General features: G+C 48.3%; 1 protein-coding gene across 5 annotated transcripts in view; it reads left to right on the forward strand.

Annotated features, from left to right (window-relative positions):
- Positions 1-17747, forward strand: part of unc5a (unc-5 netrin receptor A) — a 103061-nt gene that overhangs the window by 69158 nt on the left and 16156 nt on the right. For 2 of the 5 annotated variants that reach the window (XM_057043150.1, XM_057043152.1), the window contains exons 4-9: positions 296-399; positions 1327-1507; positions 3690-3857; positions 9611-9775; positions 14507-14737; positions 15473-15772. In XM_057043150.1, coding sequence (XP_056899130.1) covers positions 296-399; positions 1327-1507; positions 3690-3857; positions 9611-9775; positions 14507-14737; positions 15473-15772 — 1149 coding nt within the window. The remainder of the gene's footprint in view (positions 1-295; positions 400-1326; positions 1508-3689; positions 3858-9610; positions 9776-14506; positions 14738-15472; positions 15773-17747) is intronic. The other 3 variants (XM_057043151.1, XM_057043153.1, XM_057043154.1) reach the window with 3 other exon arrangements.

The following is a 17747-nucleotide window of genomic DNA, read 5'->3' on the forward strand; positions in this document are numbered from 1 at the left end:
GAGGGGTGGGAGGGGAGGAGTGAGGGGGTAATGCAATTGCTTTTGCTTGATCCCCCTCTGGCACCAGACAAGCCTCTCTGAACCAGCCAGGCAGCTTATAATAAGCAAGCTGGTTGCTGCGGCCAGTCCCTGAGTGGCCGGGCTCAGGGGAGGCCACGGGTGGACATTTGTTAAAAAAAAAAAATCAGCAGGCCAAGTTTTATGACTAGTTATAAGTATTTAATTGAAACTTCAGCTCAACCTGTCCTAATTAATTGTGCTTCAACTTCTTTCTTTTTTTTTTTTCGACTTGCAGACCTGAGAAAGAACTTTGAAGAGGAACCCCAGGGTAAAGAGGTGGCATTGGACCAGGAGGTGCTGCTGCGCTGTCATCCCCCCGAGGGAGTGCCACAACCCGAGGTGAGGCGTGGATACAGGAGATATTTATAGGAGCGGATCCATTTACCCTTTCCTCACAGGGAGGACAAAGTGCAAAAAGTAGCTCAAGATGAGCTCCTGTGCAGAGCAACCAGCTCCGTTTGGATAAATTACAGCCGTAATTATTCCCTTTTATTGATTTATTATCTCTCTCATATCTCTCAGACGCCGTATATCACATTGTCTTGTCACATCACTCAGGTTAATCTAGGAAGCTTCTCTCCCCATTTGGCATCTCTAAAGGCCTATCCATAATTAATGGGTCTATTTGCCTCACTTATTCCCCATCTCATTCTTTATCCGACTGCCATCTCTCTGTGTCCTCTGTCTCTCGTGCGCTCGTGCTCAGCGCAACTCTCGCCCCCACCTTCATGTCTCTCACCGGTGTGTCGGCGTTTAGAGGATCAGACAGGGTCCAGCTGTTTCACCTCATCTGCCGTGTCCTCCCAGTCCCCGAACAGCACTAACTGCTTTAATAACAATGCAATGAGGGGTTGGCCAGTCAGTCAGATGCTGTAGAGATCAGGGGCGGCGGGATACCCCATCACAGCTTCCCAGCACAGGGACTATTTACAGGGAAATGGGAAGGGTGGTGTCAACTACAGTTCACCGGAAAAGAACATCAGGGCGGCTATCCCCGAAGGGGAAAACAGTGATGGCGAGAGGAAGAAGAAAGGCCAATTATGTGGCGCGTTCCAGGTGGCGTTATAGCTACAGTGGCAGCAACATAGCTGACATACAGCAGGGGGGGTGGAGGGTGCAGCGAGGGCAAGAAAACAAGCAGACATCGAAAATGGGGCGGCCTTGTCTGTGCAGAGGGGCAGGGAAACCACAGAAGCCTCCGTCGCCATCGTTGGTCGACCACCAGCGGCTTCATGCAGCCAGCGCTCAATGCACTCATGTTTTCAGGTGGAGTGGCAGAGGAACGAAGACATTCTCAACCCAGAGAGTGACCCCAACTTCTTCGTCACGGCCGACCACAACCTCATCATCAGAAAGGCCCGGATGGCAGACACGGGCAACTACACCTGCGTGGCCAAAAACATCGTCGCTCGCCGCAAAAGCACCTCGGCGGCGGTGCTCGTGTATGGTGGGTGATGATTCTCGTTCCTTTACTACGTAGAGGGTTCTTTGTGCTGTGGCACATTGGTTATTACTGAAATCAGCTGAGTCTCATGGCTGCCGTCCTCCACCTCTTCTGTAGTTGATCCAGGACATAGAGACTGAAGTGAAGACTTAATTAGAAATAACTATTTTGGCTCGGTGAGCAGACTGATTTCTTTTTTAGGAAGGATTGTCACAGACATCATGCAGGGCATTTGCTTTACTAATATTTTTTCATGTGGTTTCATGCCAACAGGTCAGGGAAATCCTGTAATATCTAATGTTGATTTTAGCTTTGTGGTGGTATCAATCTGGGCTTGAAAGACGGCAGACTTTACTAACAAATGTACTTGTAGAGGGTCCGTTGAAATCAGATCATGATTAATCTGCTTACAACCAAGGATTCACTGGATAAACAGATCTGCATGAATTGGTTCAACTGGACCTGTAACTTTTTTTTCCCATATTCAGCCTAGCCTGGTCATGATCTTTACATTTGGAACAAACAACTTAAAATGTTTTCCCGAGAGCAACAGTGGGACTCGTTTAAGAATCAAGACAAATAAATAGATAATGAAATAGATATGAGCAGTAAAAATCATTCAGGCTTTTGAAATCAGCAAAACACTTCAGTTGTCTGGCTTCTGTATTTTGAATTTTTGTAGATTCAAATTTTGAAATAATGCTTAATTTGTAAATGGGATAATTGAGGCATTTTGACACTTCTTTAACGGGCTAGCGGGCAAAATACTCGTTTTCTTAGACTCCTTCAAATTTACAAAATTAATTTTCCCATTGATTATAAATGATTAGCTTGCTGTTGAAAGACCTCGATTGACAGTGGAGGCGAGTGAGTGCACGCAGCTATTGTTTGTTTTGTTTTTCACTGTAATTTTCATTCTTAGACTTGACAAATTGTAGACAAATTGCTGAGGTGATTGCATGTTCTCAACATCCTGATGACACACTGACAGTGTGTCAGAGCTGTTTTAATTAAGGTTAAAACACAATTTACTGCATGTACAGAAAAGGGGGAAAAAACTCGCCTTTATCCGCAAGTGTCAGAGTTGCTAGCTGAACTAGCTAACGGTGGCAAGTAATAACTGCTACAAGCAAGTTGAAGGGGTGGGCAGACATGCATTTCAACAAGGTTTGCCTGGTGTGACTGCACTCTGTGCTGAGAGGTAATCAGGGGCCGAGTTGCCTGGCAATTTACCTCGCAGTGGCGAGCAATCAATCGCATAGAGAAGGCAAGGAAATGATTCAGCCACGACAAGCACAAGAGAGAGTTAGGGGTAAATTAGGAAGGGAGTATGTGCACGGAGGACAAACAGCGCTGTTCAAGTCAACAAATCAGGTATCTGGTAGACTGAGGCCAGTACAGGAGATACAGGAAGGAGATGATCAGAATTAAACCAGTGTGATTTAGGTAATCACCGACTGTGATCAAGCCACACCGGAAACAATTTGTACCAAAAAAGTTGAAAATATCGGTGCCGTTTCAGTAAGTGGCTGCGTTAACGGGAAGTCAACGAGTTTTCTGATTGCCTGAATTTACTTTTAAACACGGGAGAGAAATTATGCGGAGCTGTTCTTTAGAATTCTCAAAGCACTTCAGTCTGAAGGACAACATGTAATGGTGCAAAATCAGTGGATGTCTGACGCACGCAGTGGAACAGCCACTGTTTTTCCAGAAGTAACCATTGTTTCATGTTAATGCACCCATGTCCATGAGTGCGGAGCTGTAAATGCTATTTCTGTACCGTAATCACATCCAGCCGGTTCCGACTGTGTTTCTCTGTCTGGTTTTTTGGTGGAATCTGGCACCTTCGTGCATTTAAAGCAAATTCCGTCTCGTTCAGATAAGATCAGAGATTGAAAGTTGTTTTTTTCCATGGCTGAAGTCCTTTTTATCAGAGTTTACTGTAAATCAGGAAGCGCCCCCCCACCCACCCGCCTTTATTTTGCTCCTGATCTTCCATTAGTCGGCCTTGCAGCACTGAACCAAGAGCGCAACAGCACTCATGATTATTCTTGTGGAGCACACCTCTTCTCCTTTAGTGCATGTCGGGTAATCCTGGCTGCTCTGTCCCCTTCATCCTTCCCTTACTCCCTCCCTCCAAACCCTCCCCCACCCCCTCCATCCCCACCGGCGCCGGCCTTAACAGTCAACGGCGGCTGGTCCACGTGGACCACCTGGTCATCCTGCAGTGCCGTGTGCGGGCGCGGCTGGCAGAAGAGGAGTCGGAGCTGCACCAACCCCACGCCGTTGAACGGAGGCTCGTCGTGCGAGGGGCAGAACATCCAGAAAAGTGTCTGCGTGGCCACCTGTCCAGGTAACTCCCAGGCAACCTTGTTTTGTCCTGTGGTGCTTGGCTTCCTGTGGCTTCCTTTTTTGGCTTATTTTTTGCATCTAGAAGTCATCAATTCATCTTTATTTTGGATGCTTTTTATTCCAGTTCCAGCACCCCTTCCGTAGATGTCCGTGCTTCTGTTGTTTCTTGTAATTAGCCTGCTTACGTAGCAATGTCAGAGCCTGTCAGTGGTCACAGTTCTCTCACACAACCTCCTTATCTTTCTGCACGGCACGCGCGCACCCTGCTAGTGTTTTCGGAGACCTCTGGGCTTTAAGAGACATCCCCGGCCATTTCATTTTATCTGACCGGCCAGTGCATTTGTTATTGCTTGCTGCTCAAACTGTGTAGTAAATACGAGCAATAAAAAGCTGAATTATGGCCGCTGTTTTGCCATGTGTGCGCGTGAGAAGTTGAGGGCATTTGATTTGCTTTGCCCTGTTCTCCCTCGTGAGAGCACATCGCAAAGGCAGAGAGTTTCCTGCCTTATACTGAGCAACACATATCGATCCTTTTTACCCAGAGATGGAAGTCAAGCTGCTTCATTTGCAGACCTACATTAGGGCGGGGGGGGGCAGAGGAAGGAGGGAGGGAAGGATGGGAAGCGAGTAGGAGGCTTAATGTAAAAGCGAGTAGAGAGATGGAATCAGATACAGTCTAAGGAAGGCAGAAACAAAGGCCAGAACGTATAGAAAATCAGAGTGTGTATGAGAGACTTGGGTGTGTGTGTGTGTGCAGCTGGGAGCTCTGTAGCCACGCTGACCCCCCTCGGTCCACAGCAGCAGAGTGAAATCCCACACCCCTGTCAGTGGCAGCTTCTCCCTGCTTAAAACAGAGGTTATCGCCATCAGTGAATCAGGGTGTTGCATTACAGCCGTCCCATGTAAAGACATCAGCAGATGTCAAGCACGAGTGTAAGTAACATTGCCCGCTGGAATACAGCAGCAGGAGCGGGACAGAGGAAGGCCAGACATCCATGACACTCCATCAAGACACAATCTGGATGGATTTGGAATTATTAGCACTGCGGCGAGCAGTAATAGAATCAGAGGAGGTGTCCAGGGATACTTGACATTCCCCCATAGCAAAGCAGGACACTGACCTCCATGAGCTTAAAGAGATTAATGTCAGCCCGGGCTGCTATTGTTAGACCAAACCCCTCCTTCTTCTGCTCCACAAGGAGAAAGTTTGTAATTTAGGCTCCTGGGGTGCTGCAGTAGAAATTGCATTGTGCCCCACGAACACAGTTTGGAGACACAAACTCTCCTTTTTTTCATTCCCTTGATGGGAGACGCAGAGCGACGCGACCCCGCTCGCACCTCCATCAGTCCTGTTGTTTGGAAAAGAGAGCACCCCCGCCGCCCCTTCTGGCTCGTTACCCGTCTCGGAGAGAACGCTTGAGGTGTCGGCGGCCCCAGCTGTCGGGCCCCGGAGCAGGTGGCTCTGAAGGCCAGGGGTCACCACGCCAGAGGTCCGGGGAATGACGGGCTGCTGTTTCCAATAACAAGCGGCGCATCCGTGGTGTACTCGCAGAGCGCAGCATCGCCCAGGCAGAGAGACAACCTGCCAAAATACAGCTGAGTACTTTAATTCCCCAAGAACGTGTCAATAGCGTAGGACTCCGCAGCCTGAATAAATGAATGGAGGCTCTCAGGGAAGAGTTCCGAATAAGGCCGGAATAACAGACACGCCGCATAACAACCTGGATGCTGATTTAACCTCATTTCCAACGGTGGAGACTTCAGGCTGGATTACACTGGTGCTGTAACGCCGCAGATAGACATCATCTTATATGACAAAGCTGACATTTAGTTTCAGTCTTTTTTTTTCCCCCGTCCTCCCCCCAGTAGCCTTTAGAGGCGTCTTTGTTCCTCCGTGCCTTTTTCTTTTCAAGCTCCCCTTTTAAAAGAATGCATAATTTTAATGCCGATCTTGTTTATGGAGTTTCTGAAATATCTACGGAGATTCGAGCTCCCCTGTGCATTTACCTCACAGTGTTAGATCTTTGAAATGGTTTAGAGGAATTATGTGTGACTCTTCTAAAAGCGCCGCGGATGCTATATATAACCATATTTTAGGAAGTGCTGATTGCCATGTGTTGTTCTACATTTGCCGAAGAGCAGATTCCTTCATAGCAGTCTTTTGCTCCGATCGCTGAGGCCCGTTTCCATGGACGTTATTCATGCGGGCTCCCACAGACTGACCCTGTTTACCAAACGGCCTATTGGGGAACCAAACACTGTCTCTCCTCAGCGACTTGCATCTCAATGTGGGCTCCCACCTCTCAGCTGGGAAAGTGTGAAGCTTCGGGGGCTCATCTGTATTTTTGTCCGAGACTCCAAAGTGTTTAATGAGAGTTGGCAGAGGCCTGTGTGGTAGATCAGATGGGCTCCACGCTGGGAGAGACGCAGGGAGCCAAGGAGGAGGAGGAGGAGGAGGAGGATGGCGAGGCTAAAGCCTGAGGCTCAGCATAGGGCAGATCAACACTCAAGACAGCCTGTAGCCAAACCATGCAAGATCTTATCTCCATTCTTCTTCTCCTCTCTCTTTCCTTTGTCTCCAACTCATCACATCTTGCCATAGAAGCCAGGTAAATCTGCAGTCCATCCCTCACCCCTTTTATTGCCTCTGCCCCCGGCTGACTTGTGGGCCCAGCCGACAGTTATGGCTAAATGTCAGCTCGCACCAATATTTCCCAGAAAGACACAGGAGCCCCGTCTCCATGGCAAATATAGACAGTCCCTCCATTTTGGCTGCGACACCATGCCCCGCAAAAGTGAATGGAGCTGTTAGCAATGTGTTAAAGAGCAGCAAACAACCTGAAAAGATGTCTAACTCTTATGAATTATTTAAATAATGTACTGATCCCTCAGGCTTGCCAGAGGAGTCATGAGAATTCTACTAGATGGAAAATAAACAGACTCCAGGCTGGTGTATTTACACACACACACACACGCACACGCACGCACGCACACAGTTAAATGTGTGCACACGTTAGGGCCCATATGTCTGAAATGTAGGCAAACAGCTAATTCTGCTTGGCAAGTAAGTCTTCCTGTGTCTGCGGATTTGATCAGACTTCATATTTTAGCCGCGGAATAAATAACAGCTACGGATAACAACTGTGACTGGAAACACGAGTTGGTAAAGATGGTGGCCATCTGGTGATCGGCCTGCATCAGCACTGTTTTCCTCCTCCACTCACCCGCTCATACATCATTCTGTCTCCTAATTGGTTTGTTCTCCTGCTTTGGTTAACAAAAGCGAATAGCTTTGTGCGCTTAACTGCTGAGGTATTATTGGGTATCATGAGCCTTAACAGTGTAAATTACATGCAGTGGTTTTGGCAAAAATATCTGATGCCTCACCCACGTTTGTGGATGTCATCCGACTGTGGGGCTTCGCTCATTTCCTCTGTCTTTTTAAAAAAGATAAATAAATAAAATCAGCCATTGAATAGCGGTAATGTGGGCGGAGATTGTGCCTGCTGGCCCCGCTGGTACTCGTGAACCGCCTCATGTTCCCCTCAAGGGCAACCAAATCAAAGGTGTCCGGTGATCTCAGGCTTTATTCGTCAGCCATTGTCAACTTGAACAGTCCCCCCCCCGCGTCGGTCTGTAATGAATGGCCCATCTCCTCTTGCTTCCCCCCCTTGACAGCAGATCTGAATGGGGGCTCGCCACTGGGCTGTTCTCTTTCTTCCCCTCCAGAGGGAAAAGGTCTGACCTGATACCTGTGGCGCGTTGGGATTGAAAATCAGTGGCTTTTTTTGACGGCGGAGCCATCGAATAGCCTGAATGCAGGTGAAGCAGCTTTTATAGCAACATGTGTTCAAACAGACAATCCAGGACTGCTTCTTTTGTTGATTTGCTTTCGCCTCGGGTTCATGCCGCTCTCGCCTCATGAGCGGCGCCCTGTACTCCTCTGCAGTCTCCTTGTTTGGCGATGTTATTTGCATGGCCATTAGTCTTGCTTTGTGCCGGCAAAAGAGAAGTAGGATTTCATCACCTCGTCGGGGCAGATGTTGATCTCATCTCTGCTTCACAGTGGTGTGGATAAACTGAGAGGCGACATAATATATTCATTAGGATGTAATTCTCTATTCAATCATTTTCCCTCCTTGCCTGGATAATCAGCCCACTGGCCCGCGGATGGGTCCACTCAATGCCAAACAAGGACAATTATCTGATTGGCCCATCTCTCCCCGCCAAATAAATCGGACTGGAGAGGCCCGAGCTGTGTCAGCATCCTGCGTGAAACCGTTGCTCTCATTCTGCCGCAATCATTTGAGGACACATGTGGAAAAACATGCAGTATTAGAGCGGGGTCTACTTCACACACCTGTGCCTCTGGCTTCATACCCCCACCGTGCCTCCTTTCCCACTTGGGGATTCATTCGTACGGCAAACAACAGTTTTATTTTGTAGCCGTATCCAATAATGCTGTGGGGTTCTTACCCCAGGAAACAGCTCACGTATGTTATATTATAAAACCAAGCCACCGCCCTGCACAGGGCCTAGTGGGCCACGCTCCTTGCACTATTTATTGCTGGGACTAATGAACACTAAGCTTTTCATGCCCTCGGGTCAGTCAGGGTGGAGGGCTGCTGCTGTCACGTGAACGCGTGCGTCTGTGTGTGTGTCTCTGTGTGTGGGGGCTGTGGTTCTTGTCTGGTCTCCTTCACCCTCACTGTTGGGAGAGAGAGTGTCACAGAAACAGCGGTGTTTTCCTCCCATGAGAGCTCATTACTGCTCCTTTTCCCATTAGCCCTATGGTAACCTTCCCCAGGACAGACTCTGTGTCATTGGCGACACCATTCCCAGCCACTGCCCCACCCCACCCATGGAGCCAAATTACTCCAGCACTATAAAATGGCCTCTCCTCCCTGCAGGTGGTAACACCGCTGATATTTCCTGCAGCAGGATCCTCTACCAACTATTACAGGCCTATTTCCATTTGTTTTACTTTGCCTCTGATGTGTGTGTGTTTGAAGTTATGGTCACCAGAAATAGGCTGCGTGTGTAATATGCAGTAATGTTCAGACCACCTCTGCTGTGTCCAACATTCAAAGCATCGCCCCTGTTGCCGTACTAGCTGGCTCGATTTGATAACGGAATTAGATTTGTTTCCTGTCACAAACGAGCACATTTTAACGGGAAGTGTTTGCCTTTCGCTGTCCTCACAGTTTCCCATGGGTGAAATCTTTCCCCGTCCAGGTTTAGTTGGTTGCCAGCTGGCTCTGCCCGGACTCGGCAGCCTCGTACCACGAGGGTTTAGCTTAGTTGCATCTGATTTCCATGTCGGTAAAAGGCAACGAAAGCAGAGCGGAGACAACGTGGCTCTCCTCAGCAGTTTTACATGCTTTGGTTTGATGTGCATCTGCTCCATTTGACTGTGTGCAAGTGGATTTGCATGTCTTTATGTTGCTTTCCCGAGCAGGTTTCAATTTTAGAACGTGTGGATTTGCACAGTGGTAAGAGTATTCTTAACAGATTTTCCCACGCAAATACCAGAATCCTTTTTTATACTGTACATCGAGGCCACCAGGGTTCAAATTGAGCTTAGCCATGAAGAATTCCATGCGTGTAAATAAAAACAAACATAAGGAAAGTTGCAGCTTGTTGCTCAATCAATAAGTTCTCCTTAAAGTTAACTATAACTGAAATAATCATTTTTTTATCGCTGCCCTTTGTGCTCTTGTTCTAAATCTTGCATTCCATTTTGTGTGTCTGCAGTGGACGGAGGCTGGAGCGAATGGAGCAAGTGGTCAGCCTGTGGTGCTGACTGTTCCATGTGGAGGACCAGGGAGTGCACCCAACCCTCACCTGGCACCGGGGGCAAAGACTGCCAAGGGCTGGACCTCCAGTCGCTCAACTGCACCAGCGAGCAGTGCCCACAGAGTGAGTGCACCACCTACATGCTGCAAACAAAACTCTCGGCTCACAACAACTTGCTCTCTCACAGCTATACGGCCGTGCCTTCCACTTCTATATTTGCTCACTTTACCAATCCTGAGTGGCGAGTTGAGATTTAAAAAAAATCAATGAATGTGCTCATAACCCCTGAGAGCTGTAACCACTCATCTGTTAAAATAGAAAAGCAGCACAATCTAGGCTAAGACCTTCATCAGACATGAGGAGCGGATCTCAAACAATACGCAGAGCGCAGGTGTGGAGGATTAGCATTAGCTTGTCCCTCCACTAGCACTGAAAGAGCTTGAGGAGAGCGCGGCTGTTGGCCTCATTTTCTGGCAACAGCTGTGAGAACCTTCCTCTTTTTATCAGATCAAATAAACCTTCCACACCTCTTCTGAGAAAGATATTATATATCTTCGAAGAGGTTCATAAAGTCCCCTCACAGAACACATCTGACTCTGTGACCTACAACTACGTACCCCCTCTGCCTGACCTGTATGGACAATCAGATCTAATAAATCCGGATGTGATTAAAAAAATAAAACAGCCTTTCTGTCACGTCTCTGCTGATGTCCTCTTACATGTGGGCTTTCAGCTGTTTCTCAGGTGTGCATGTGCGCCGCGATGGTGGCAATAATGTGACACGTGTGCACTGTGGGGATTAGAAGTATCTCTGAGAGGACTGAGACACCGCGGGGCTTACTGCTGACCAGATGGACATGAAAGCAGAGGCGCCCCCTGCAAATATCAAAGGCTTGAAGATCTTGCCGCCTGCAGTCCAGAAATGATGAGGTTCTGCCTGACGTCTCAGTGAGAAAATGTTATTAATCGTTCGCTTTCTAGTCAATCTGGTAAACACGGTTTGAACGACAACGGAGACCAGCGAATTAACAAACTGGATGTTTATGTTCGTACTCAGGTGGACTGATGAGGCATGGAGGGAAAGCTGTGGGGGCCCATGGCTGCTGTTTGCAGCTTTTCCATATTTATGTGTGCGTGTCTGTTTGTCAGCCATTAGCTTTGAGTTAGAGATTTGCAGCTGCGATCCTGGGATTTCTGTTGGCCCATCATCTGGGGTCAGCAGCTCTTTCCCGGAGAGGACGGATCTATATGTAAAGATGGCAGCGTTGGCGCCTCCAACAAGCACAGAGTTACAGTATTTACCACACCGACAGCACAGAGCCGAGTGCTGGACTCTGAGAGACGCCTGCCCCAATCTGCTCCCCGCAGATGTGTTTCCGCAGACAAAGGCAGTGTGAAGTATTATAATAAGCAAAATAGAAAGGTGGTTTTGGCTTGTCAGCGTCTTCCATTCTTCAACTGTGTCCGTAGGCCATTAACCAGGATGGAAAAATTCCCCTTGAAACAAAAGACACTTTTCTCTCCTCCGGCGTGATTGAAGAGAGCGGGTGGAAAGAGAGCCATGGCCGCTACCCCACAGAGAAGGCGTCGCCCGCCTGAAAACCTCGCCGACGTCTAATCTCCATCATTGTGGCAGAAATGGCAGCCATTAGCTGAGGTTATTGTTTCAGGGTTGGTGTAATAATCAGGTCAGACCCGGGATCATTTCCATAAAGCAAACAAGTGGAGCCCCAGCACCCAAAAATGTTTTAAATCTCTGCAGGGAAATAATTAACGTGCTGGCAACAGGCCAGAGGGAAAAAAATGGCAGCAGGTGGTGGAGGGCACAAAAATAGAGACATATCACACTGCTTGTATTTAGACAGAGGGAATTAGGCAGCATTAAAACAATTATTCGTCTTAATGCACGTAATGAAGGTAATCAAGTCAATTTACCACAGCATCCCATTTCAGCTCTGTCACAGATGATACGGAAAGGGCCGCTATTAATCTGCCTTTAGTCTCATTTTGACTCATGGGGCTAATTTTGTTATAATGCAGCAATTTTTTAGTCAGCTTAGGGGTCACAGTGTGTAAAAAATGGCCAAGCCTTTATTTACGGCCGTATTTTATCCCGCAGATGGGACGACTGTATTGTGGTGATAGTAATGGTCATATTCACTTTGGGAGTTTTAGAAGCCATATTTCCATGACCTTAAGAACTTGGCCATGGGATGAAATATCATCTCAGGTCTCTTGATAAATGCCCTAGGGGGGAGGAGCAGGAGGCTGCAAAGCTTTTATTTATCAAAGCAGGAGGGAGTAAGGAGCAAGTGGTGGAGGACTACCCGGTGTGGGATTTGTGCTGACTGCAAATGCGAGCAAAGTCCAAAACTGAAGGAGAGGCCTCAGAGGTAGGTGAATTATAAGTTGACAAGAGCTCATCCCTGGAGCGAGTATGAGGAGCTGAACCGAAAGCTTCAGGAAAAGGTGAGGAAAAAAAAAAAAGAAAAACAGAGATTGGCCCAGGGTCAGCTGCGAAAGCAGCTCATCACATCCACAGATTGTCCGCAGGCGGGTGTCAATCACGATGAGAGGTCACACACAAAGAGAATCAAAAGTTCTCTTCCAGCAGAGACATGAATGAACGATGGAGCGACAAGCAGAGGAGAGCAAAGTCCAGATAATGATAGTGGAGCGAGAGAGTGAGAGAGAGATGGGACCGAACTAAATCCCATCCAATTATAAAACCTGATTAGCTATGTCAATTAAAGTGTGATGGATGTCCTTTCACTTATTGGCTGGCATCATGGAAATCAATGCGCAGGGGCCAGGAGGGGCTGGGAGCTGTTGCTGGTCAGGACTGTAGCGAGCGGCGGGATCGTTTTGCCCGTGACACCTGGCGGGTCAGATAAAACTTCAGTCGGCGATGCCCTGATAAACCACCAGAGATTACAGACAGAAAAGAGGGAGAGAGAGTCGTCTGATTGACTGTCTTTTTTGTCTGGGTGCAAGGATGGAGGGTGCCGTGGAAGCGGAAGAGCAGAGATACTGGATCTGTGCATCGGAGGGCAGATCCGGTGCCTTTGGTTTGCCCTCAGAGAGTAAACAGTGACCAGCCAATCTGAAGCGGTGTTTATCCAATCAGCACAATCCGGCAGCCCCGTCTCCTTGCTGACGGCGGTTGGTTTTCCCCCCCTTTTGTCTGACGCTAGGAGTCCAAATATTGCAGCCTCGCCTGGCCTTTGAACCACAAAGACAATTGGATTTGGGAACTTTAATGAGAGGCTCAGCCGCAGACACTCCGCACTTTTTTGGAGCTCATTGTGGAAGGTGAAAGGTTTAGCCGGGCTGCTTACAGCTGAGCACCTTCTGAGGAGAGGGGCATCCACGGGAGTCAGGGGAGGGTAAATGGATGAGATAAAGGGTGGAGGAAGGGCGTACCTCTCCAGCGAGATGCTCCACGCCATAAGTATGTCCTGCGCAGACACGCAGGGGTAAAAGACCCAATCTCCTGTTTATCTTCAGCCAGTCAGTGGCGATTGATTACATGTCAGGAGATCTCTGGCATCAGAATGGCCTGCAATAGCGCTCGGCTGCATATAATCCCTCTACTCAAGGTATCAGATTGTACCGAGATAATCACCCATGAAATAGATTCTGGCGTTTCCCCTTAAAAATCTTGGGCGTGTCAGGTGGTTTGGGAGGAAAGGAATGGTTTCTTTTGAGGCGGAGTGAGGTGGCAAGGCGGCGGCGCAGACGGAGCGATGAATACCAACGAGTGCGAGGCTGAAACACGGCGTTTATTGACCCATTTGTCTTTGCTCCCCAAAATGAACTGCATGCTGCTAATTTAATTATGCTGAAGTCACAGATTTGGTAACAGCAATTAAAACTTGTCAAATCTGTGCTTGCCAGGATGAGTGTGGGTTCCGTGTAGCGGTGATATACACTGTGGTGAGGACCTATACACAGTCTGGGGATATTAATTGGAATTCGCCGTACCTGGTGTTAATAAGAACAGTTTTGACATTAACTCTCTGGAGCTTTCTGCGGCTGCTCCCTGTCACATGCTCACGGTTTTCTGCCCCTTCTTTAGACTGCCATTCTCGCATGCATTCACTGCTTTCCTCCTCCCCGCGGCACTTTAACCTTCGCCTCCGTTCTCCGCTCCTCGGGGCTGCGCCACTCTACACATCCCCTCCTTTGCTGTGTTCAGTTGACAGCACTACGCCCCCACGACTCCCCGGGACAATGGCCCTCCACAAAAGGCCCCGGGAGCATCCTCCACCTCCACCACTCAATTCTCCAAGCCCAGAGAGACAACCGTAGAAAATCCCATTCTCCTGCAAAACACACACAGACACACAAATACACAACCTGATGTTTGTTTGACATCATCCTCATACTGTACTTTTGGGAGAAAGGCACTCTAGTGCTTTTGAGAGAGGAAGAGCGAGAGAGAGGGGGGCATTCAATAAGAGCTGCTAGAATTTCATAAGCAAATCCTTCATTTTTCCTCCACCTCTCTGGGGAGGGTTGTGTACTTGGAGAGGCAACGAACATGCTAGCAGAAGATATATTTATCCAGCGCTGAAACTAAAGCAACACCCAAAACTTGTCTCACTCCTTTTCGATTGTCGCAACACGGTGTTAAAGTCACCCTCATCTGCTGATGACGCCGTGTTTATTGAGTGACTTTGACAAATATTTCAGGAATAGACATCTAATTTTATTTTGGCCCCGCCCCCGAACGGCCTCTCATCTGCATCTTAATCTTAACCTCCTTTGACCTGCGGATGCTGTTTTTAAAGCTCACCTGAGTGAGATCGTCAGGTTATGGTTCACGGTTAACTCTCCTTTTGTCTGTCGCAGCTGTTAGCGGCGCGGAGGATGTGGCACTCTACGTGGGGGTGGTGGCGGTGGCCCTGTGCCTGACCCTGCTCCTCATCGTCGTGGTGTTGGTCTACCGGCGGAAGAAGGAGGGCCTCGACGCCGACGTGGCAGATTCGTCCATTCTCACCACTGGCTTCCAGCCCATGGGCATCAAGCCCAGCAAGCCAGGTGTGTGGGCACCGCGGCCACGCAGGCCTCCCCTCCACAGCAGTAGGACACTGTTCTTTGTTCTCCTTCGTGCATCCATCGGTCTGTCCGTCAACCCACCGTGACCGTGCAGCGCTCATTTACGTGTACCAGTAATTGTTGGTTTGTGGGGGTGGTTTGAATGTGTTGACAGTAGTTTGTAGTCTAAAGAGAATGTAGTGTGTGTGGGTGCGTGTGTGTGTGTGTGAGAGAGAGAGAGAGAGAAAGAGAGAGACACACACACAGAGATACAGGATCTGTTTATTTGCCTGCCTGACACATTATGTTTTGCCATCACCTCATTGTCAGGAAATGTACCCACTCTGTTTACTGCCTGTGTGGAGCCTCAGAGCTTTCCCAGCGCGTAATAGAAATACAACTGTCTGAGCTGGATGGAGATGGGAAGGGTGAGCTGCAGTGTCTGATTCACAGTGTCTGAGGGGGAAAAAAGCCATTAAATATTCTTGGTGCTAAGCTGCAGCGGAGTTCTGTTTGGAATTGATTGTGTGGCGGCTAAACAGACAAAGATGGAGTGTGTGTGGAAGGTAGCCTGGCTTTCACCAGAACGTGCCTTTGTGTACTGTCAGCGTGTGAGTCACCCGTTTTCTGCACCATGTGCTTTTGCAATTGGCGCGTGTGTGTGTGTGTGTGTGTGCCGGCTTCAGTGAGTGTGAGGTCTGTTTCTGATGTACGAGCCACGCCAGCTGTCGCTCACCGAGGGCTCACGCGAGTGCTTCCGCTCTTCTATTGTTTCAACAGAGAATTCCCATTTGCTCACCATCCAGCCTGATCTAACCACCACCACCACCAGTTACCAGGGCACCCTCCGCTCCCGCCACGATACCACAGGGAAGTTTTCCATGACCAACGGGACCCTGCTGGATCCCCTTCCCAACGGCTCACACACTCTGCATAATGGCAAACTCAACCCGGACCCCCCTGAGTTTGTGAGCAGGCTGTCGACTCAGAGCTACTTTAAGACGCTGCCGCGTGACGTAGCGAACGCCTCGTACGGGACCTTCAACTTCCTGGGAGGGAGGCTGACAATCCCCAACACAGGTGGGTGTGTGTGTGTGTGTGTGGGGGGGGGGGGGGGGGGGGTCCAGTTATGGTCCTAAAGTCATGTCAAAGTCATTTCAACAGCGTTTGTGATGTCCTCCTGCAGCCATGTAGGGAAATCAAATTGCAGCAGCAGCATGCTGCATTTAATAGCAAACCTATGGTGCTTTCTAGCACGATTTCCATTGGAGTGTTTTGGTAGGCGATGCATCGGTCTGACAAACAGATCATCATTCAATAGTGAATATTGATCCCAGCAGCAGCATTTAAGGAGACTATGCTTGAAGAAGACATGCATCTTTAGATGTGCAAGGAAACTCAGCTTGGCTTCAACTCCTAATCAAAATCATCTATCACAGGTGAATACGTTGTGATTAAATGATTTTTTTTGTTGGTCAGGAGCTAAAACCACATTAGAGAACAATTCACCCGTCTTCAGTAATTGTCTCAGATGTCTGCGTGTGTATCTAATACTGGTAGCAGTCATAACTCTCCTGAAATTAGTACTCTAACCATGCATCCTTAATTGATTTGACTGGTGAAATCACACGGTGCTCAACTGAATTAATTTTTGAAAAGCTTTTTAATAGATGGGTTGAATTGACAGATTTATTAGTGGTACATCGAGTGGCTATCAGGGCTTCATTTATGAAAACCCATCGCCAGCGTTTCCTGTCAACAGATGAAATGTAGCGTAAACTTCTGTCAGTTCGTGCAGATTTAACTAAGGTGGACGTGAGTCCGGCGTCTCGGTTATCTATCCCTAAATATCTCATTCGCTTTCTGAAACCGAATTATTCTCACTCTGAGTTTTCTATCGCTTTGTGATCACATTCCAGGATTTACCGGCTCTATGAAAAGGGATTTGGGGCACAGGATGTGAGGATGTACCAGTTAATGAGCTGAAACATCCCAGGAAGAAATGTAGTTGTTGACGTGACTGTAGGTAGAGGTTTAATTGAGAGGATGACGGTGCAGCCAAAGAAGCCAAACCAGAATTCATCTTTATTCTGCAACAAAACAGACCTGTCTCTTCCCTGCGAGGCTCCCTCCAGCATTTCCTGTTTCCCTCACACCTCCAGTTAAATACACATAGCTTATATAATAAAGAATGCTTTACATGGCTGATTGTGAGCCGTCAAGATTTGTTAAAGAGAACCCCCCCCCCGCCCATTTTTCAGCGTTCTTGCCATCACTCTCTCTCTCTCTCTCTCTCTCTTCCTCTGTTCCCGTCTCTTTAATCTCTCTCCTCCGCTCATCTTACTGCTTTGTTATGCATGAATTAACTTAAAGCCATGTAGAGTATGCCACACATTGGCACCCTTTTCCTCGGCGGGACACAGAAAAATCAGCGCTTACGTGCCTGAACACAGGAGACGCTGTCACTTAGAAGAAACTTTATAGACCCAGACGCGGCTGCGAGCGTTCAGGCACCTTCGCCTCATTCAGGTAGATGTTTATTTTATGGTGAACAGACCTAGTTTACAATGCAGTGATTGTGTCACTGTCACTGTTTGTAGCCGATTTTAAATAGGATATATTCTTTTTGGTGGGGGGGGAGTTGAATGTGAATCAGATCACAAATACCACATCACTCCCGCTCCCTTAAACACTTCAGTTTAGTCTCAAAGGTGCACTGAAAAACACCTCCGCTCTTCCCGGGGGAAGTGCAATTTTCCCGGAGAAGTCTGTTCCACGGGCTCAATTATCTGCTGGGAGCCAGACGGACGACATTTAAACTGCGGCGCAGCGTGCGCTTTTGTCTCAGCTAATTGTTGACTGTGGGGCCGCGTCCCACCTCGGCTGTGGGTGCAGAGATTTGCATCTGCAGTACCTGGCGGAGGCTGCCTCTGACCTTCACCATTGTGTTTTCGTCCTTTTTCCGCAGCGATATTGTTTTGTTGAGTAGACCCGCTTCCCTTTTGTGAGATGACAAAAGCACTTTTCATTCAGAACAAATGAGCCTCTCCCACTC

This window comes from Takifugu flavidus, chromosome 9, assembly GCF_003711565.1.
Source record: "Takifugu flavidus isolate HTHZ2018 chromosome 9, ASM371156v2, whole genome shotgun sequence".
NCBI lineage: Eukaryota > Metazoa > Chordata > Actinopteri > Tetraodontiformes > Tetraodontidae > Takifugu > Takifugu flavidus.